This window comes from Phoxinus phoxinus (genome assembly GCF_949152265.1).
Source record: "Phoxinus phoxinus genome assembly, chromosome: 20".
In the NCBI taxonomy this organism is placed as follows: Eukaryota; Metazoa; Chordata; class Actinopteri; order Cypriniformes; family Leuciscidae; genus Phoxinus; species Phoxinus phoxinus.
This window is the reverse complement of record NC_136895.1, coordinates 29415438-29437939: the sequence shown is the minus strand read 5'-3', so window position 1 is coordinate 29437939 and position 22502 is coordinate 29415438. Positions and strand designations below refer to the sequence as shown.

At 34.3% G+C, this 22502-nt stretch overlaps 1 protein-coding gene across 1 annotated transcript; it reads left to right on the top strand.

Moving 5' to 3' along the window:
* The first annotated feature begins 419 nt into the window (after positions 1–419).
* Positions 420–22466, top strand: LOC306989015 (cortexin-1-like). Its single transcript, XM_079594296.1, has 2 exons — positions 420–514; positions 18805–22466. Exon 2 carries the CDS (start codon positions 19591–19593, stop codon positions 19852–19854), a length of 264 nt encoding a protein of 87 aa, XP_079450422.1. The 5' UTR covers positions 420–514; positions 18805–19590; the 3' UTR covers positions 19855–22466.
* Positions 22467–22502: the final 36 nt, after the last annotated feature.

The following is a 22502-nucleotide window of genomic DNA, read 5'->3' as shown; positions in this document are numbered from 1 at the left end:
TGTCACAATACCAGAAATACTAAAAATAAAACGTATTGAATATTTCAAATATTACATTTCTATATATAAGTTGCTATATCTCTATATATAATGTTGTTTTTATGTTAAATTAATATTTGTTATTAATACAGGCCTATAAAAAAATATATTTATTTATTTATTCCGATTATTTTATTAATCTGAATAATAAAATATTAAAATTATTTTAAAAAACGAAAATAAATAGAATTATCCTTGTTAATCATTCTATTTGTTCATGCTTTATTAATTATTAGGTGTTTATAAAATAGTACCACCAACCTGCAAGATACAAGTCAATCTCTGTAAATAAATAATAATGAAAAAATCCCTGTCTTCCTCTGTGATTGGTTTCTGTGGGGCGTGCGGGTTCTTTAAGACCAGGTCGCGCGCCTGCACGCGCACTATCTGTTGGAGTGGCAGCGTGAACGCGCAGTTTTCGCGCCAGACGCAGATGAGGCGATTCTCCTCACAGATTAGATTTAACAACATACAGGTGAGTTTTTACATTTTATATGTCATTTTAATCTGTATTAATAAATATCTCATGGGGGTTTAGATGTGTAAAGCTTTTTGAACGGTATATACGTGAGTAAAGATTAAATATCAGTTATTTTACGCAGAATACGAACTAAATATCTTAGAAGAAATATGATAAACTTTAATTTATTCGGTCATATAGAGTCTAAAACAATTATTTAAACTTAAGGCAGACGAGATTACTGAATGTATTTGCTTAAAGCTTGTCGATATAGCCATGTTTTGACAGAAAAGTAGTAAAAAGTATCATGTTTGTTGGACATTTACTAGTAGTACCATGTTATCTTTGAAGTACCTGTAGTAGGCTACTTTATGTGTGGTTTTGTACATGTAGCCTACGTACATGATGTACCATATAATATTACCATGTTTTTTGTTGCACATGAATACCGTTCAGTACCATTTTTTCCCACTTTGGAGTACCATGGTATATAAATATACACTAAACACTTCGTTCAGTTGATAATATCCATTATCATATTTTTGCATTAACACAAATGTCATTTTCTATACAATTAAATCAAGATAATATCTAATTTCAGGGTATGTCTACATTTTAAAGGCAAATTCGATGGCACATTTCTACATTTGATGATAATGCATTTCATATAAAAACTGACATCTTTTCATCGCACCATACACATTATGATTATATATTAGAAACCTTGAAATTTAATCAGTTTGTTATGAAATTCAGCCTAGCTCTATATCAAACCTAAAGAATTCAATTGATAAATTATACAGTATGGCTTGGAACCAAGTATAAAAAGTCTTCTAAAATAATGCATTAATCTGCTTTTAATGAAATAGGACTATAAAACATAAGCCTATCTGATATAATGGAGATATTATGGCACATATACTTCACTCTGATCTAGGATCATTTTTCTCATTGGGAAACTTTAGCTGCTGATCTGCTTCTATTCAATTAGGTCTGTCTCCCATATCCATAAAGCTTTGCTGTAAAGTTCAGCGTTATTAATCTTAGTCGGCAAGTACACGGCAGAAACAATTCATGAGGTTTTCGGTGCAAAAATAGTACACGCTTCAGTCGAAATTAATTACAGCGTCAGGCAATTACACTCGAAAATTAGCTTGATGTGACGGATGGGGCGTAGCCGTATGATAATGCACATCTTTAGGCCTGATCAGACGAGCGATGTGAATTTAATCACATTTGAATACTTCGTCATTAGTTAATGCACTTATTTTCACATTTCCATTTGCGTATTACAGCTGGCAGTGGTTTGCAGAGTTCAGATGAAGACATTCATCACCACCTACTCTGAAAGCGTTTGATAATCCACACAGGACTGGGATTGATTATTTTAGTTTGTTTAGGTTATAATTTACATTTATGCATTTAGCAGATGCTTCTTATCCAAAGCAACTTACCGGTACAAAAGAGGAACAAACGGCAGGATTATTAGAAGACTAGATTAAGAAGCAAACTACCCAGTTAAGGTAACGTTCTCAGAACGTTCTCTCAGAGTTATGAACAAACGTTCTTCCTGTATAATGTTAATAGAATATTCACTTAAAGTTATCAGGTCTTTAGTTATGTTCTCAAAACGTTATTTATACGTTAATTTATCTTTTTTGCAACTTTTTATTTGGATATTCGTCTAACATTTTTCAAATGCTACTACTTGTTTCAGAATGTTCAGAAAACATTCAAAAGCATCAATCCCATAATGTTCGCAAAATTTAGAGCTGTACGATTCTGCATAAATTTAGAATCATAAATTCCATCTTCATACCTTAATATAGCGTGTATATAACTCGACACCTGCTTCATTTAGTATGCACGGTTCTATGAATATGCAAATGAGCCCCGCCTCCACTCACTCACTCACTCAGAGATCCACTGGTTGACGATCACACGTTGATCTGATTGGTCAAGGTAGTGTGTGACGTCAGAAACACCAGCGATTTCAAACCGTGTTTTTGAGACTGTCTTTGGTTCACTGCAGTTTTAAGCAGAAAATACTCAGCAATGCTGTCCACTTATGAACTTACACATGGTTTGTCTTACAGCGTATTAAAAACACCACATAGACACATAAACAATATTAAAAGATTGATTTTCACCACAGGAGTACTTTTAAGAAATTGGTTTCAATGACTCGCTCATCAATACTTCAGTTTCATTACTGGATGTACTGGTTTTTTGAACGAGTCTCTTGAATGATTCAATGATAAATACATGTTTTTAACAGTAACTTGTCGCCACCTACTGGTGTAAAGATGTAATTGATACAATCATTATTTGAAGCGCCAAGTTGCTTTCAAAAGGTGATTTACTCTATTTTGATTGCTACCGTAGACATCAGTGTTTATATCTGAACTATAAACTTTTATCCCAGTTCTTCTGTGTTAATATGAATATTTGTAACACAAAAATAACAATGCCGTGTGGTTGACTGTTTGTGAAGCGGTTTCATACTTGTACAATACATAACTCTCTCTAGATCAAACGCAGATCTGAATATAATCCGGTATGATTTTGTCAAATGTTTATTAGACACAAGAATTGTTGTCATTTAGGAATAAGATCACATGGGAGTTTGAATCGAGATCACCATCTTTTAACGACTAAATGTGCAGCTCTAGCAAAATTATAAAATGAAAGAACGTTTCCTTAACTTTGCGTCACCAAGAATAATAATTTAAAAAAAAAATTTTTTTTAAACAAAACTGGATGTTTTGAACGTTCTTACAGGGAACAAAAATAAAATACGTTTATGTACATTTATATATTGATAAATAATTTTATTAAACAAATTAAGTTTTTATTCAGAAATAATGTTTTCATAAGATATGAACATTGGAAAAACAGTATTATAATGGTATTAAAGTCAGTCCTATATGTTCGACCGGACGTTTTCTTCTTTAGATTTGTTTAGTTTGCAATATATTCCTGAGGCAAAAGGATTTGGGAAAGCTGGATATTAGTTTTAACCTTGTCCTGTTCTTTGCCCCTAGCGCTGCCGCCTCTTTCTCCAGCTTTTTTTTTTTTAAAACTCTTGTTGAAAGATGAATTTGAGCTTTCAGGGCGCTGGCAAAGTGATTGTTGCGTTTGCCTGGAATCAGCATTTTCTTTTCCATCTGTGGTGATTTAATAATCCGTTCTTAATAGCTGTGCTCTTGTACATCTGCGCTGGGATCTCCCATTGTCAAGATTTGCCTGGAATGGTTTTATCTCCTCCGGCGTCTCCATCTTGCCCTCCCGCTGGCGTCACACACTTTTCATCTCATATTTGCTGAGGTTTGACGTGACGCAGCATGTCTCTCCCCGCGGAGCGAGTGCTGTTCAGTATTCAGTTGCGTGCACTTGTTTGTCAGCTCACCTCAGGCAACTCTGTTTGCATTTACCAACCTTCCCACAATCGGCCCTGTGACCTCTGACCCTGCTGGAAAGAACTTGATGAGATAGACTGGATTTCCTGATTCCATATAAAGGGTTAGTTCACCCAAAAATGTAAACTCTGTCAGTAATTACTCTCTCTCATGTTGTTCAACCCCGTAAGACTTTCCTTCATCTCCAGAACACAAATACAGATATTTGTGATTAAATCTGAGAGCGGTCTCACTCCTCCATAGGCTTCTATTGTAATTTAAACTTGCCGGCCCAGAAAGTTAGTAAAGACAATGTTTAAAATAGTCCAAGTGACTACAGCGGCTCAACCTTAAGTTTATTAAGCGACCAGAATACTTTTTGTGCGCAAAATAACGACTTTATTCAACTCTTGATGTTCTTCTGTGTGTGTCTCTGAGTGAGTTCACGTAGTGTAACAGCGCAGCGCTTCTGGGTTGTACTCCAGAACGTAGGCTCACTATTGGCCAGCATCACATGCATCACACACGACCAGCGTCGGCCAATAGTGAGCCTCCGTTCTGACGTTTTATTAGTAGTATTTACTGTAAATTTAAGTTTATGTAGTAATTGGGGCTAGGTAAAAAATATTGATTTCTCGATTTTAATCCATTCTCATTTTTACGAATCGATATCGTAAAAATAATTAAATAATTAAATAATAAATAATTAACCGATAACTCTTAAATCCCAAGAATCGATTAGGCTAGTTGTCCTGTTTTCAGTTGATGAATGAATGGAACATTGTTGCGTGCATCCCATCAAATAAATCGCAATAATCTTTGTGCTTTGTTACTATTGATATGAAACAAAGTCTCAAGATTTCATAATTTGTCCATTTTCTCACGAAATTCAAAAACATTAATAGCGTTTTGGCGCTGTGGCGTGAGATCGCTCGGCTCAAGAGAGGCAGTAGCACATGATCCTCTCTTCCGCCTTAACCCTTAATCACTGTTAAAAAAGGATAACGCTTAAGATGTTTGGGGTCAGACTGACCCCAAGCTTTTAAAGAGCGATTGCATGAAGAAAATATAATTTTTTATATGGAAAACTATATATCATTTTTTTATTTACTTGTCAACTATACATTTATGCTGTATTTTTGTGGAATTTAAGTTTTTTACCTATTTACGGAATGAAAGTGCAATGACCACATTTATCCAGAGAGGGCCATAGAGACTCATTCATTTTCACTTTATTTTTCTTGATGCTTCAACTTCTCACAAATTTATGATATATATGTTGTGAATATTTATTTAAACATTTTGAAACACATAAAAATCTGTAGTTTTGTCAGAGTTAGAATTTTTTGTTGTTTTCTGATATATATTTTGAATTATCTGCTTTTGCAGGATTATCAGTGTGTGTTATTATTATTATGCAGTGTGTGTGTATGAGATAGAAAGTTCGTTCCACTTTGGTTTATGCTCTAGGACCAGACCTTGATTTAAATGTAAAAATAATTTGATTTATGCCAGGTTTGTTTATTTTATTGGCCAATTTCTGTAAAAAATGCTCTCTGTTGTAGTCACATACATTTGTGTGTTTGTGTGTGTGTGTGTGTGTGTGTGTGTGTGTGTATATAAGATAGAAAGTTCGTTCTACTTTTTATTTATGCTGTAGGACCAGACCTGGGTTTATTTGTAGAAATTTTCAGATTTATAATGGATTTACTTTTATTTTTTTGACAAACAAAATAAAAAAAAGTCATTTTTTTAATTTTCCCATTCATTTTCAATGCGGGGTCATTTTGACCCCAAACACCTTAAACGGTACTTTTTTTTTTACACATCTTTAGAACAACCAAATCAAGCCCAGTTTTTTTGTGCATGTTTAGATAGATTATTTAGAAAAAGTCACAGAGTTTCATGCCCCTGAGATGAAGGTAACATTTTTAAAAAATGAAGGAAAAGTCCATTGGGGTCACCCTGACCCCAAACAGTGATTAAGGGTTAATAACAGTGCCAAATAAACATGAATGAGCATCTGAAAGTGTGTTAAAAGATAGAGTACAACTTATAGAAATAAGTCACATGGAATCGCTCAGTGTTTCAACCGTGGAAAGACGTCAGTAAACAATGTCATGTAACGTCACATTTACCTCAGAAAAGCCATATCCAGTGACCATAAACTCTAGAGATGAGCATTTTGCTAAATATAAGCACCATATTACATATTCATTATAATTTTTAATGTAAATCTGGCAAGTTTTTATGACCGCCACTATTTAAATGTTTATATTTCATATAACTTTATTATTATAAAAATAAATTCACGGGAAAATCAGACCGAATTTTACTATTAATAATAAAAGATAAGCTAATGTGCATTGTAAATGTCAGTCATTTATCTTTTTTTTTTTTACTCATTCTTTTTATAAGAAAATGGCTTAAAGGCTGAAATATGAGGTTTATAAAACCTTTTTTGTCAACTTTATTTGCACTTGTAGGCTACGTGTTAGTAGATAACATGTTGCAAAACACTCTTTTAAAATCTAGCCATAATTGATGTTATTATTTTAATGCTTATATAAACAAAAAGTACATATTGATGCTAATTTTATTTGTTATTTTGGTTAATGCGTCGTGTAGGTCTTAAATTTCAATCTTTATGATCTTAAAATGTCTTAAAACGGTCTTAAATTTGACTTACAAAAGTTATTTCATGAATTTTTGTCTGATAAACAACCTACTGGTTTTGGGCTGTTTTTCATAATTGGTTGTTCCAGAAAAAAATTGTTCTTGCCACCTCATAGTTACCGGTAGTTTCATTTCTACAAATGGTGCAGACTCTGCTAGATTATAGATAAAAGATTCCCATTCCTCTGCCATTCTATGATCGGCAGTGATCGGCAATCGGCAGATCATGATTTTGGTGATCGGTAATCGGTGATCGGCCCCAAAAATGCTGATCGGAGCATCTCTACTGATTTCCAACATAATCAATATTGAATCGAATCGCAAGCTTGTGAATCGAAATCGAATTGTGAAATTTGGTCAATATCCAGTAATGCAGTCCAAAAGTCATCCTCTCCCATTTGTCCAGGTCCACTAAGGCCCAGCGCTGTCTGCCCCGCTCACTCACTGCCATATCCTCTGTCCATCATCCTCTCCTGCTGCTCAATAATTCATGCTTTGATTTGGGATGTGAATTAAAGACGTCAGGAGTGCTGACACCAACTCCTCTGTCATCCCGTCCAACGCTTACCGATGTAGACTGATCTAGATCCGGCAGTCCTTGCAAAGTTTTACTTCACGATACTCCATGTGCAATATTTTTATCTAAATGTCAGTATTTTCACAGAATTATGATTATTTTTGAGATGGAAAGAGCCACATATATTTTGATTAAAATTTTTAGTGTGCGATTCAATGGCTCGCTCACTTGCTTAAGGCGAGACACGGCAGGCAAAAACATAGTTTTTTTTCCCACTGGTCAATTTTGAGATTTTGGGCTATTTGTCTTCAATAACATGTCTTTCAGACTTGTGGTGAAAAAAAAGTCCAAAATACACATTTAGGTCTTTATTTTACTACACTTTGTCTATTTGCGTCTATAGATTTCTCAGAAATTCAACAAAAGTTGGCGTTATAAATCAACGCGCTGCTCCGCGATCTCTCTCTGCTTCCTTTAATCTCACACACGTCTGGAAAGCCCTCTCTCCTGTACAATGCTGTCGGATCCAAATATGGTCATTTCCTTTTAATCAGCAACCAATCATGAAAGTACAATGGGCATTTAACTCTAAAAGCGAAATCTCATTGGCTGATGTCAATTTCTGACAACGTGATTGGTTCAGATGCATCACGTGACCCGCTCTGACATTTAGATGTGTGTTTTTGACTGTTTTTCTGCTCAGTTGAAGGCCATAAATGCTGTGTTTATAAGTTTTGATGTGATTTAGGTGGTTTATATTGTTGTTGCTAATGATTTGATGAGATATTGTGTCTGTAAATAGTTGTTTCCACTAAAAAAGTATGAATTTTTACATTACAAATCTTTAAATGCCGTTTTCTCAAAATTAGTTTTTTGTCATTCTCCAGTATTAACATCTCAGCCGATGTACACCAAACTCTCCAGTTACACACTTAGCAGTATTCTGAAGATATGGTCAGAGGGATTTGTTAATAAATCATTCCTGGCCTGATTTATGTGACATTTTAAGCAAAAAAATATGGCAAAAATCGTTTTTTGTAAGGCTATGGACAGTATGTTTAGATTTCCTAGGTAATGAAAGCATATATCCTGAACTCCCTCTGATCATCTTCTTTCATCTTGTGTGTAATCAAAATGAAAAAAGAATTTTGCACCTGGCTTTATCATATGTTCAGATCTATCTACCGAAAATATATGCAAAATTGCGCATATTTAATGAGAAAATGCCTAATTTGCATAATTAAACATACAAATTTCAAAAACTTGTTATACATTTTTTTTATGAACTTGTGTAAGTAATCAACTGAGGAAGTTTCATGGTGATATCAATTATTTTAAAATTGTACCCTATTCACCTGTAGTGTCTCGCCTTAATAATAATAATAATAATAATAAAAAAAGACTTGTTTAAACGAATCGGTTGAGTGATAGATTCACTGACTCACATTCATAAAGGCAGCCACTGTTTCTTTGCTAAATTAATCTGTGCTTGAGAACTAATCAATTGAAATAATGATTCAGTCACTCCTTTCTTTTCCATGTGTGTATATATATATATATATATATATTAGGGATGGGCATTCGGTAAAATTTTCATAGTCGATCGTCGGGAGAATTAACAATCGACTATCGATTAATCATTAATATTTTTATATTAAAATTATTGATTTAACTTTTTATAAATTAAAAATGCAATGAAAATACAAAAATACAGCGTGTTTTTCCTCTATGAGATCTTTATTACAAGAAGATCAACTTGTGGCAGATGAACTGGACGTTCGGTTAGGCTAAACTGAAGATATACCAGGCAAAGAAGTTCAAAGCCATCTTCATTTCATTTAAATGAGCAGTTATCATGTGGAGCTTGTCTATATTGCAGCAGGAGAGACGTGTGTGTTTGACACTGAGGACCGAAGCTCTTAAAACCGTTCCCATCAGCAGCAGGCCGTCTGTATAGAGGTCCGGTTCTGACAGATATTGGTGACACGGGCACTTACGGGGAAATTGCACGGCCGTTTCCGCGGATAACCAGCTGGGTCTGAAGTGTCCGTCTCATTACGCTGCGCAGCGGCTCAGAGTCACGCTGCTGTTGTTGAATTACGCTAATAATTCTTCAGTGATACCGTGGAGAACTCCACGTTAATAACCTTGTCTAAAAAAGACAGATCGTTCACACAGGACACACGGATCGTATGGAGACTGAAAGCTCACATGCATAGAAAATATCATTTGTAATATAATTTAAAAAATAATCAAATAAAAGATGTGTTAAAAAAAAGTTAATAATATTATTTCTAATATATTATAAATGTTATGTTTTATTACATTTATTTACAGTATTTTTTTTTTACAATTTATTATATTTAGATTTTATTTTAAATATCTTTTAAAATATTAGATTTTTAAAATTGTATTATTTCAGAAAATATATTACATATTATTTTTTCTTTACATTTGCTTAAATTTGTACATTTTATTCAATGTTTACATTCATTATATGTATTTATAATTTGCATTTAATTTTTTTATTACTTAAAAAAAAGTGTTATTTAATTTTTTTGTACAATTTATTTATTTTATATATAATTTATTACAAATTATATTTTCTTTACATTTTATTAAATTTTTGCCTTTATATGCATTTTTATAATTAGCATTTAAATTTTTTATAATTTTTACGCTTGTTAAAAAAAGTATTATTTATATAAATATATATGTATGTATATGTATATTTTTTTTCAATTTATTTACGTTCTATTTTGTATTTCATTTTAAATAATTTTGCATTACTTTTAAAAAATATATATATTATTTTTAGATTTTATAATTTATATTTACGTTCAATTTTATATTTTGATTAAATTTTGTACATTTTTTATTATACATTTGATAGCATTTTTTTTTATATTGTATTAGTATGCGTTTATTATATTTTTATTTGTAAAAAAAAATATATATATATGTGTGTGTGTGTGTATATGTATGTGTTTATATATATATGTATATTTGTATTTATTTAATTATATTTTACTTTATTTTAACTACTTTTACTATTTTACTTTTAACTACTTGTTTTAACTACTACATTTCCTTAAATATAAATATAAATAAAGACGTTGTCTCAAACTGTGCTCAACGTTGTCTCAAACTGTGCTCAAATCGTCTGCACTGGACACACTCACTCACACACACACACACACACACACACACACACACACACACACACACACACACACACGCACGTATGTAGACGTATATGATACCGCTAAACCTGACATGTCGTGTGTAAACGCTTTTCTGTATCCTGTGAGCCCCATTCCTCAAGGCGTGAATGCAGAACTAGTTTCCTTCGCTCCCGTCCGGGTGTTTCTGGAGGGTCAGCAGTTTGAGGCGTCTTCATGTCTTCTCTTCTTCTTCTTGCCCACTCAGCAAACGCGTGGGGTGAGATTTCTGTCTCCTGCTGTCAAGAGCAGGGTTTTACAGAGAGGATGGCTGTGAACTGAAATAAACCCATTGTAGGACCGGTTGGAAGCGTTCCCGGTGTACGTGTACAGCCACAGGGAGGAAAATCACAACTCATAATCTCTTTTTAATAAGTCTATTGTTGTTCATAGACCGTATTAGGGTTAGATGGAGATCAACTCGAGCATGTTCTTCGGTTTCAGTGTCTCAAACTGTCTTCGATTTGCCACGTCAACGATGTTTGCTGTCAGAAATAATCCCAGAATGAGCTCAGAATGTCTTTCCTGCAAAACAAAATCCTTATAGATATAAATATTAAAGTGAGATCGCTTCAATATCGCACTTGTTCCTCTCGAACAGTGATGAGATTAGATGGAAAAAGAGGAAAAGATCCTCTGGTCTCAAACTGTCACACAAGTCGAGTTATTTGTTGCATTACCCATAGAAAATAAAATATGACTTCTCTTTAATATATTTAATGTTGTGAACAGATTGAGACTTATGATATATTTTCTTATATCATATTTATTAGATTTTGTTTTTGTTAAATTGTATTGTAATATTTCTGATATTATATTAAAATTATTTTATTATATATATATTATATGTATATTATATTTTTATTTTATTTAGCATTTTTATTTTATATATTTTATGTTTATATTTGTTTATATTATAAATGACATATATTTTTATTTTATAAAATTTTTACTTTTTTTTTTTTTTTTTTACATTTGTAATTTATTACATTATTATTTTTACATTTTGTTATACATTTGTTCTCTTATCAATCTTAGTTTTTACATTTTATTATATTATTTTTTTATATTATAAATTATATATTTATTTAATTTTATTACATTTTTACATCTAAATTCTATTATTTTGCTTTTTTATATTTAATTATTTATTAATTTAATTTTTTTACATATTTCTTTAATGATTTTGCTTTTCTTTTTTTTTTTACTTAACATTATTTACATTTAACTTATTATATTATTTCGCAATTTCTTTGCATTTTACTATAATTATTATTATTTGTTGTATTTTATATATATTTAATTATTTTACGTTGTATGGTGTTATCAGGGAACCCTGATCTTGAGCTTGAGCTGTACAGTACGGTTCTCCATCACACATGACACTTGGAGTTTGTCCCGAGCTCAAGGTGACCTGGACGTTTCCCACAATCCTGCCGATGAGGCGATAGCGATCCGTTATTGATGAATGAACACGGACAAACCCAAATATAAAAGCAAAAATCAAAGCATGTCACCAGTAAGTGCTGTGATGGATGGCGTCGGCTCTCGGTCGGGTCTGTTTCGAGGCATTTTCCTGAGACCTGCACGTGGCTTTTCCTTTACAGACCCGTTTTATCTTGATAAACACACGCCTTGTAGAAGAACAACAGCAAATTCTCATTCAGCCCTCAGTAAGGCTGCGTTTATACGACAAGGATGTGCAAAAAAATTGTTGTTTTTTTCTTTGTACGGATGAAAACGTAATCAAAACCGTCCTTGCATAGTAATCTATCATGTTTTTTATTCTAAGAATGTAAATCTTGATAATACAAAGACAGAAAGTCACAAAATACAAAGTCACAAAGCCAGAAACATTCACTTTAATCGCAATTTTCAAGGTTCTCCTCTGATATAAAGTCCCGTTTTACTTCCTGTAAGAAGATGTCAAATCCTTTTTAACTCAAAGGCTTCGAAAACATGCATCATCCTCGAGTCTGTTGGAAGGAACCTTTCATTTTTCATGATAGTGTTCATTTGTGTTATACTTATAACCACTTGTGGTGATGTCCGAATGCCCCTCTAATTTCTTAACATCTGTATCCTTTCATTTGCCAAAAAAAGGCTAAAAACGTCATACGCATGTGCATGGCGTCACCGTTTTCAGAGATTCACGTTTTTGTAGTTTTCTCGGAGATGCAGTTTTCAAAACCTTGTACTTTGAAACCCGTTTTCCGAATTTTTGCATGTTCAGGCCACTAATGTACGTGTAAATGAACGGCAGAACACTTAAAAAGTGTAATGTTTTAGTGGAAAAGGGTGACCACCTGCATTTGTTTTTCATTATTTGACATTTTATTTATTATATTATTTTTTTATATAATAAATTATTTTTATTTGACATTTTATTATATATTTTATGTTCTGTTTTATATTCAATATTTTTTTTACTTTATTTTTTTTTCATTTGACATTTTTGTTTCTATGCTCCATTTTATATTATTTAGCCAAATTTCTTTAACTTTTTTATTTACGCCAAATTTATTTTACTTTTTTTATTTACGGCAAATTTATTTTACTTTTTTATTTACGTATTTGTATTGTTTATTTTTTTTGTATTTGTATTTTTTTGTATTTATTACTTGGCCTTTTTCTTTGACTTTATTTATATTATATTATATTTAATACAATTTTATTAACATTTTTATTTTTTAATTTTACACTTCTCGTTCAACTCTTTATCTTGATAAACACCCGAATTTAACCCGATTCTTTCTTAGCCTTTCGGTTCGGTTTGAAGCCGACCACTTTCATTTCTCATCCGATTGCCTCTAATTAGTTTTCGAGAGGCTTTTCGGGACAAATAATGACAAATTCGTGCGTTCGGCGCGTCACGGCTCCAGCGCGGGTCAGTGAATAATGGGCTTGGCTTCAGTCGTTTTCCTCGGAGGCCGGAATGAAAGCAGAAACACGCTGCGCTTCTTCCCCGAGGAGCTGGGTAATGAAATGCAGTTTGTTTCCCCCTTCGCCCTCGACACGGACTCCCAGAGGCTCTGAGGCGCGTCGCCGACTCACTCAGAGTCATTATGAACGCGGGGAACTGCAGATGAGCGAGAGTCTTGCTCAAACACGCACAGGCTTGAGTTTCCACTGTAATGGAAAACATGCATAAGTGTAATTCCCCCTTAAGAAGCCCTTAGGTTTCCCTTAAACTTAACATAAGTGTTACTTAACAGTTTCTTTAGGTAAAACGTCATACACCCTAAGAATTTCCCTTAAATATCTATTTTTCCCTTAAGTAATCTCTTTAAAAATAAGTGTTGCGTAAAGTCCCTTAAAGGAACCGTATGTAAGAAATGTTTTCAAATTACACCGCTCTACAGTAATTTGAAAGTGATTGCAGTACCAGTTTTGGCCATTTTCACCTTCAACCTTATAACATAAGGTTTGGAAAACTTCACCTTAAGTGTTAAGCGAGCAGGTTCAATCCAAGTCCTCTAATGAGACTCGATCGGCCGCTTTATATAATAAACTAATTTTAATAATGCAGTTTTTTTCACATTGTGGCGAGCAGGACGACTGCTGGCTACAGAAACAAAACACAACATAAAGTCAGGCCTGTTCCTCTCTCGATCTTCACCGTCGTCGCTCTTCCTATTATGCCTCCGCTCCTCCGTGAGAGATACGAGACCGGTGCGTCGCGCAGGTGTCGCTCATCATTAATCCCGCCACCGGTCTCGCGCCGCTCTCACGTCCCTCGACCTCGTCCTGCTCGCCACACACATATAATCACATAAAGCACAAATGATATAGTTAACAGAAGCTCAAATGTCACGCGCAAGAACAAGCCGTATTTGGTTCTCGCTCACGTTTGAGCTTTCGAAACGGCCTAAACCATATGGATTACTTTTATGTCTTTCAATAAATGGAGAGAAATTATGAGTGAATATAAAAAAAATCTTTGAGTAAAGATGGATGAAAGTCTTATGGGTTTAGACTGACATGATTGTGAGATTGACAGAATTTTCAATATTTGAGTATCTTTCTCTTTCATATTTGGTTTTCTTTTTTGTTTTCCTTATGTTATGCTGTAATCTGCATTAACATATAACGTTTCCATGGCAGCAATCGAATTTTATAACGGCAAAACCTGGGTCGTGAAACGCTGAACAGTTTCCCTTACCTAAGAGAACCGCTTAAGGGATTATATACAAGTCTAATACTTAAAGGGATACTTCACCGATTAGCATTAAGCTTTGTATCAGTAGAAACCCGGTAGTATTTTTGCTTCCCTCCCTCGTGTCCCCCTGAGACGAGAGATTTCTGTATTGTGTGTCTGGAAAAAAAACTCAGATGACGCAAAATCGTAATTTAGCGTCATCATCAGAGGCTTTTCTGGCCTGAGGCGAGGGACTACAGCCAGTAGTAGGTGCGAATCCCGCATGTTTTCAACCCGCTCATAGTGCGTCTTTTCAGTTTCGTGTAGTAATGGGCGATATAAACGATACAAATTGGCCTACGATAGAGATTTTAATGATAATTAATGATGTAATGATCGTGATAATGCATGTTGATGACGCCATCTACCCGCGAAATTTAGAGCCACGAGCTGCAACCGGCTGAAACGCATCATATTCGTCGTCATCTTGAGTAAACATGGCTGAAAGCGAAACGGAGGAGCTGGTGAAAAAGATCGGTTCAACATCCATTATTTGGACTTGGTTCGGATTTAAGCCGTCCGACGAGCAGCAGCAAACAGACTATACAGACGGTGTATGTAGTGAGGTCCAATCTATACAGAGTGCGTGGGGCAACAGTTCGGTCACACACGACTAATCTGTTCTACCACCTCAAAACGAAACATGTCACTGAATACCAGCGCGTATTCACAAAATAGTGGTGTAAACACAACATCTCTGTGTGTGCCGGATTTTAAGATTCGTTGTTGTGTTGCTTTTTAACTGAGAAGACAGTTTTTCTGCCCTTTGCATCTTTTGTGTCCTTTAAAAAAATAGCCAAACTAAAACTACATTTGATTTGGAGTGCCTTCTGCACTGTTCTGCACTTTTTACTGTCTATGGCATGGCACTACTGTAAATAAACTTTTATACTTGAAGCATTTTCTTTAGTTGACGTATACAGGTGAAACTCGAAAAAATAGAATATCATGCAAACGTTATATAGACTCATTACATGCAAAGTGAGATATTACAAGGCTTTATTTGTTATAATTTTGATGATTATGGCTTACAGCTTTATGAAAACCTTTTCACAATATTCTAATTTAGAATTTGGTTTTTAGCTGCTAGCCATAATATAAACATTAGTGCTACTAAAAGTCCTAGTGTACTTGAATTTAATTTATCTGCAACATTATGTTGTATAATTACAGTTTTGCACAATAAATGTTCTCAAAACGACATGCACCGTTTCTTTCTTTCGTTAAAAAATATATATATTTAGCAGTTGTTTGGCTTTCCTTAGGGTCTGTGTAACCTGTTCTGAAATGGTTTTATTATAATTTATATATCGTGATGTATATCGTTATCGCAAGAGGCTGCAATGTATATCGCAATATGGATTTTAGGCCATATCGCCCATCCCTAGTTTCGAGTAAACTAGTAGTAGTTGTATAATTTTTTCCGATACTGGCCTCTGTAACCAGTAGGCTTGGGCGTGGCCTCGCAGGGCAGCGAAGCAAGTGCATTCTGGGAGTTGTTGTCTTTCATCCACATGAGCCAAAAATAAATTTTCTGGCTTTTCTCAGTCTGGAAGGCACCAACTTCTAAAATAATTTCACATTTCTACTACATAAATGACCCAATTTAAATACACATTCATCTTTCAAGCGGTGAAATATCCCTTTAAGGGAAAAACTTTATGCTTTATGCACCCGGGCACTGGCAACCGGCCTTGTTATTGGAAAAAAAGATGCATTGCTGCCCTGATAAATGTTGTTAAAGGTCCTTCTCTGTGATTTGCACGGAGACACGCCGGGACGTCGTGACGGGCGATCCCTCAAGCGCTCGTCTCTGAGTGAGTTCAGTCGAACCGAACCGTGTTTTTGAGTTCGGAGTGTGGCTGGAGTCACTGAGAGGGTTTCATGTCCTCTGATTGTGACCTGTGATGTTCGGAGACCTGCTGGGGCACCATCTGCTCGAGCACGAATGCTGAATCCACCGGCGTATGAAATATAAAACACACGTAACCTCTCAACAGTGTGTCAAGGTCACATGGAGAGCTTTTCTCACGTTTCTCTTCTCGAGGTTCAGAAGTCTCAATATGAACTTTGACATTCGTCATCAAACTCTCAGACTTCTTTATGCAAATCACCCCAGATAATATATATCTTTATTAGTAGTAGTATTCATATATTATTATTAAGATAACCATATACATTTAGGTAAATATTAACATTTATACACATTATAATTTAAAGCATATTTTTATTAGATTTATTTATTTAATTTATTTAGTTTTATTTATTTAATATAAAAATTGAATAAAAAAAAGAAAGCCTTGAATAAATGTATAGCACAAAAACTATTATGAAATTAATAAAGTAGCCTACTAATAATGAAATATAAGTTAGAACATGCTTATTTATATATTTAATAATTAATTAATTAAATGCTAATAATAAAACGCTTTACAGCACGTTATATTATGAATTATTAAAAATACAATAATTTATATCTTTTTTTTTTTAAATGTACTTCACTATATAATTAGTAGTAGTACTGAATGAATAAATAAAATATGCATTATGTATGATAACATATTTTTAGCATTTTATTAATTAATTTCATTACAATAATTATATGAATACAAAAATTAATAATTGCATTTTATTAGTAGTATTTGTTATGGGCAATTTTATTAATTAATTTGTATCTTCATATATCTTCATTTTAAAATGTACTTTACATATATATATATATATATATATATATATATTAAATGAATGAATAAATGTGTATTATAACAATATTTTTAGCATTTTATTTAATAATTTCATTATAATCATTATATGAATAAAAATACAAAAAAGAATAACAATATAATTTATGGCATATTTTACTAGTATTTTATTTATTTATTTATTTTAATGTATTTTTTTTTTATTAGTAGTAGTATTTTGTTTGATTTATTCTTTCATTATTACGTGTTCTGTGCGCGTTTGTCTCTGTTCTGTGAGACGCTGCAGTTTATTAATTATTTTTTTTAATGTATTTTTATTATCAGTAGTATTTAGTTTTGATTTATTCCTCCATGATTTCGTGTCCTCCGAGCGCTTGTCTCTGTTGTGTGATGAAGCCCTGACTGATTAAGTCCCGTTGATGAAGAGGCCAGAAGTGGCCGAGAGAGAGAGAGAGATCGGCGTCTGCGCGCCACACAGATCTTCACATCTTCTTCTCATCCATCATGACGCTGAGACACGTCCATTCAGCGACTTCTGTGCCCACCATCCATCTTTCCCCTCGTCCGATCGCTTTAATCACGCCGTCGCTGTTCACAACTTTAAGATAATCGTCTGCTGACATTTCGTATCCCGTGATCCCAGACTAGCGACAGTGTATTATTCACGAATGGTTCTTTGGTTTCCTCCAACAGTCGGCTAATGATTCGTTAAAAGGCCGCACTGATGGATAAAGACGACATTTACAATATACAGTTTTGCTGGTAATACCGTTTTGTAATCAGTTTCAACATTACGCAGAATGTCAGGGTAATTATGGGAGTTTTGCTTGGATTCGTTGAAACATTCATCCACTCTATCCTATTTGATGATTGACTTTCTAAAGCCTCCACATCATTAACACGATTAACACTGTACTGAAAAATCTGCTATATGTTTATGTCCTCTGCCCTTGAAATATTACTTTTTATAGCATATCATATATCCGAAATATAAATTTTTTGAAGAGAAATCTTTATTGACTTAATCAATGTTATTACTGTTTTATATTTACATTGATAATTCAACATAAATAATTACTGCAATGTTTGCTTACTTTATATTTCGTACAATTTTTTACGAAAAATATTTTTCGTACAATATTTTAAAGAAAATGTATGTGTGTGTTTGTATATTAACATTCATAATAAATACATTATTTATATGGATATAAATTGAACTGGTTCAAATATTTAAAATGCATGATTTTTTTTGTTTCGATTAATATGCATTTATAAAATTTTATATATTTTGTGTTAATTTAAAGTGTCCACCTACAAGTTTTATTATTATATAATTATATAAACTACTATTTATTATAGTGTATATAAAACATGCCTTGATTTTTATTTTTTGTATTTCAAAAAAATAAACATGCAAAATGTACTTCTTTTTTATATTTTGTTAAGATTCAGGAGACATGCTTTTGAGAAGTGTTTTTACTTTAAAAGGACTATGATATTGCTTCATTTTGAGGTTTTGGCTAGGAACAGTCAATGGTCATGCCACTAGGCTGAATTAAATGTTAAATATATGTGTATGTTGTGTGTTTACAGGGTGAAGTACAACAAGACCAGAGGCCAAAAACACTGCAGCGAAGGCGTCATTTCCTTGACTCTGTGCGGTCCTCCTACATCTGATCCTAACCCGATCGATAGTACCAACCTTGCAAGACGTTTCTGTGTGAGAAAACGCATTCAGAGGCAAGCAGGAAGGAGCCTATCATCTGATTTTCCAACCTAATGGACAGACAGCAGCTCACTAATCAAACTTGCTCTGCAAACGGCTCATTTAATGCTCGCAGAGGTTCGCATGTTGATCTAGTGCCCTGCTGATCCGATAAGGTGCCTGAACTTCTTCCGTCTGCCACTTTCTGCACAAGCCAGAATTGAGAAACTTGCCGTCGGTGCAAATTTTGCTTTAGTGTAAAGTGGCGCCCAACGTGGGGCACAACACCTGCATACTGTGTCCCATCTGGATCCAATTAGCCCCAACCCTGCAGCGAAGAGCAACGAGGAACGAGTGTGTGACTCGAGTCCCTGCACGCGCTGCTGTTTTTATCCAGCCTGTTGTGTCATGTCCCATCGACTTTCGTCGTGCCACTTGAGGGTGAGATCAGATGTGACAGGACTGAAATAAACAGGCCTGTCGTTTTGAGCAGCAAAGTCCCGGATTGCTCCACTTGTGTCAGTTTGCGTGTCCGTCACGCGGGCAGAAGTGTCGGGAGGGTTGACTTTGGCCTCGGTTGTCCACATTAAGGTCACTGTACCAATCTGGCCAACCTCTCAGTCCAACCCACCGTCCAGACAGCTTGCAAGTTCTGCCGTCGCCCTCCCTGGAGGATGAGCGATGTGTCCACACTGGACTATGAGCTGCTTTTGCCGGGGCCTTCGTTCGCTGGGGTTCCCAGCAGCCCACCTTTTGGCGGAGACACCGAGCAAAGGACGGCCTTCGCGTTCGTTGGTCTCCTGATGCTGTTTTTGATTTTCCTGTTGGTGCGTTGCTTCCGGATTTTGCTGGATCCCTACAGCCGAATGCCCGCTTCCTCTTGGACTGATCATAAGGACGGCTTCGAGCGGGGCCAGTTTGACTATGCCTTGGTGTAGCCACATGACCGAGAGAGCCTTAGCCCAACCTGTAGCTCATGGCGCCGACTACGCCAAAGGCAAAAGCAAGTCGCGCATACCAAGTGCGTCAATGTACGCTACTTTCCCAACACATCTTAATTAACAGGGTCGTCCATTTCTTCTGCTGTAGCTACTTCCTCAGGACGGTCTACAAGGTCTACAACAAATTCACGCGGAGCATGAAGTCAGTGGTTCAAGGTGCCCAACACGACACTCACTGTGAACTGTTACTACCCTTCACAAAGTCGACGACTGTACATATTTCATTGTTGATGTAGATGTATCTTAATTGTAAAAGATGATGAATCTTCTCAATGGACCTTAGTAGGTGGCCTATTTAATTTAACGCAACTGAAAATAAGGATAGATGTACGTCAAACAGTTGCACCATGATGTCGATCGTTCAGCCAATTAAACATTGATAATGTATTTACAAGTACAAAAAGGGAATTCAGCAACACTCGTGTTAAGAGGAACTTTAATAGTTTTAATAGAGAAACGCGTCTCGGCTTAATGGCCTTCCTCAGGGTACACAACAGACACAATGCATGTAGATGTTAAAACATCTATATTTTGAGTTACTCGAACGAAGAAAGTTAAAAACAGTTTACAAGCTCCACTCAAGTCGTCACACTAATAGGTAAAAGGGTTAATTATCGAAATGAAGCGGTCACCCAATCAGAACATATCCTCATCAAATTAGCATGTTTTACCCATTTCTACATCATAAAAAGTTTTGTCATCAAATAACAGTGACATCTTCCATTTATAAAAACAACAACAACAGATTCATACAATAATGTCCTCATTCCAAGACAAAAGTCCTCATTCATACCTTTTGGAAACAATCAAGATTCAAAAAGCCTCTTGTTTTTTCCTCCTATAATCAATGTTTCCATCTGTTGTACTCTGTTTTATCTTTTCTTTTATCTTTTCAATACCAAGAAAGAAAAAAGATGATATTTTATGGTTACACTCACAAAAAAGTCTTGCTACAGGACTTTCCATTTATTGCACTTCTATGTTCTCTTATCCTCTCTTTTAATGAACGAGATGTTTCATCCAACAAATATTATTACATGGACATTGAATCATATAAATCACATTTTCTGTCTTACAGGTTATACAACTCTTAATACATATAGGACTCTTATTTCCAAGATGATTAAAACAAGTAACATTATTTTTTGTTGTTGTAAATTGACGATTACCACATTTGAAATTACCAAATAGAGTTATTTTGTGATGCTTGTTTTGTAGGACAGGCTTTTACAGCTCTATTTTTTTATATTACTGGCCCTTTTATAAGCAATTACTGGTACCGTATTAAATGTCCCATTTAGTTTTTGGATCATCTTTAAGAACACACCAATTCTTTAATATAATATCTTTAATATTAGTTGTTCTAGGAGTATATGTAGTGCAGAAAATAAGATCTGGATTGCCTTGAGATATTTTGGTAGAATTCGCAAGCATATCTTGACTTTTAAGATCTACTTTTTGGACTGCATTGTGTAACCAATCTGTAGCCAACCAATCAAAATTTTGACAACATTATTTTTCTCTCTTAAAGTAATAATTTTTTATCTACTTAACTGATTAATTGGTAAACCTTTCTTCAAGGCAACTGGTTGATAGCTATTGGCGTGTAAAAGTGTATTTCTGTCTGTAGGTTTATATGTATAAACATAACTATGTATTTACTAACAAATTCCAGTGGACAAAAATAAAAAATAAAACCTAAATTTTTTTGTAAAAAACTAATTTGTGTTAAATGAAACAATTACATGATTTAGGAACTTGATACCTATTGAGCCTTAAGTTTTTATGAAATTTGTTCATGAATCCATGGTTTGATGAACAAATTACACCAAAATCTGTTGCTAAATTGTTAATCACTGCATTTGAATGAAAAAATTACGCAAGAAGCGGTTTTGCCAACAATTTACAATGTTTACTCGTCTTTTATAAACCATTCCCACCTTCACAGCCTCATTTTCGTTTGTATCAAATAAAATATGCCATCTACCCTGATTATGGTCCATTAAGTATGATTTTTGTCTATTTAGCATGAACATTTTGTGCTAAAAACATCTTCAGCGTTGTTGGAAAGCCCTAGGATGTCCAACATACCTGCTGCCTTCGACAGATCCATTTTAAACTCTGTGCTTTATATTTCTGAGGATGTTTCGGATTTGGAACAAAAAACCCTTTAAGACTCAAGAACTGAGTGTCAATCCTTGTATTATTGCCTTTTGACTCTTTCCTTATGTATATAAGCCATATGTTCTCATATCTCAAAGGTGTTCATGTCTTTGGTTATTTGTTTGTCAATCTGCCGATCTCTCTGAATCTGTCGTTAGCTAAGCGAGGGTTAGAAACTAGTGAAAGCTTTATTTTTATATCCTGACTCAGATTTGGAGTTCCCTTTTTGCTAACGTGTCATCTCGAATTTGTTGCTGTCAAATTTGGACCGATGTGCAAAGAGTGCTAATGTGCCAGGAAATGGATGAGACTGCATTGCTTTGTGAGTTTTGTAAGTAGATTGGATATTTTCCTAATTCCTTTTTGTCTGAAATAAAACTGGGTTTATTCACTTAAGGCATCCAGTATCTTCAGGACAAAGT

Bases quoted from the DNA above. Each gene is read 5' to 3' on its own strand.
- LOC306989015 (XM_079594296.1), top strand. From the start codon at position 19,591: ATGAGCGATGTGTCCACACTGGACTATGAGCTGCTTTTGCCGGGGCCT.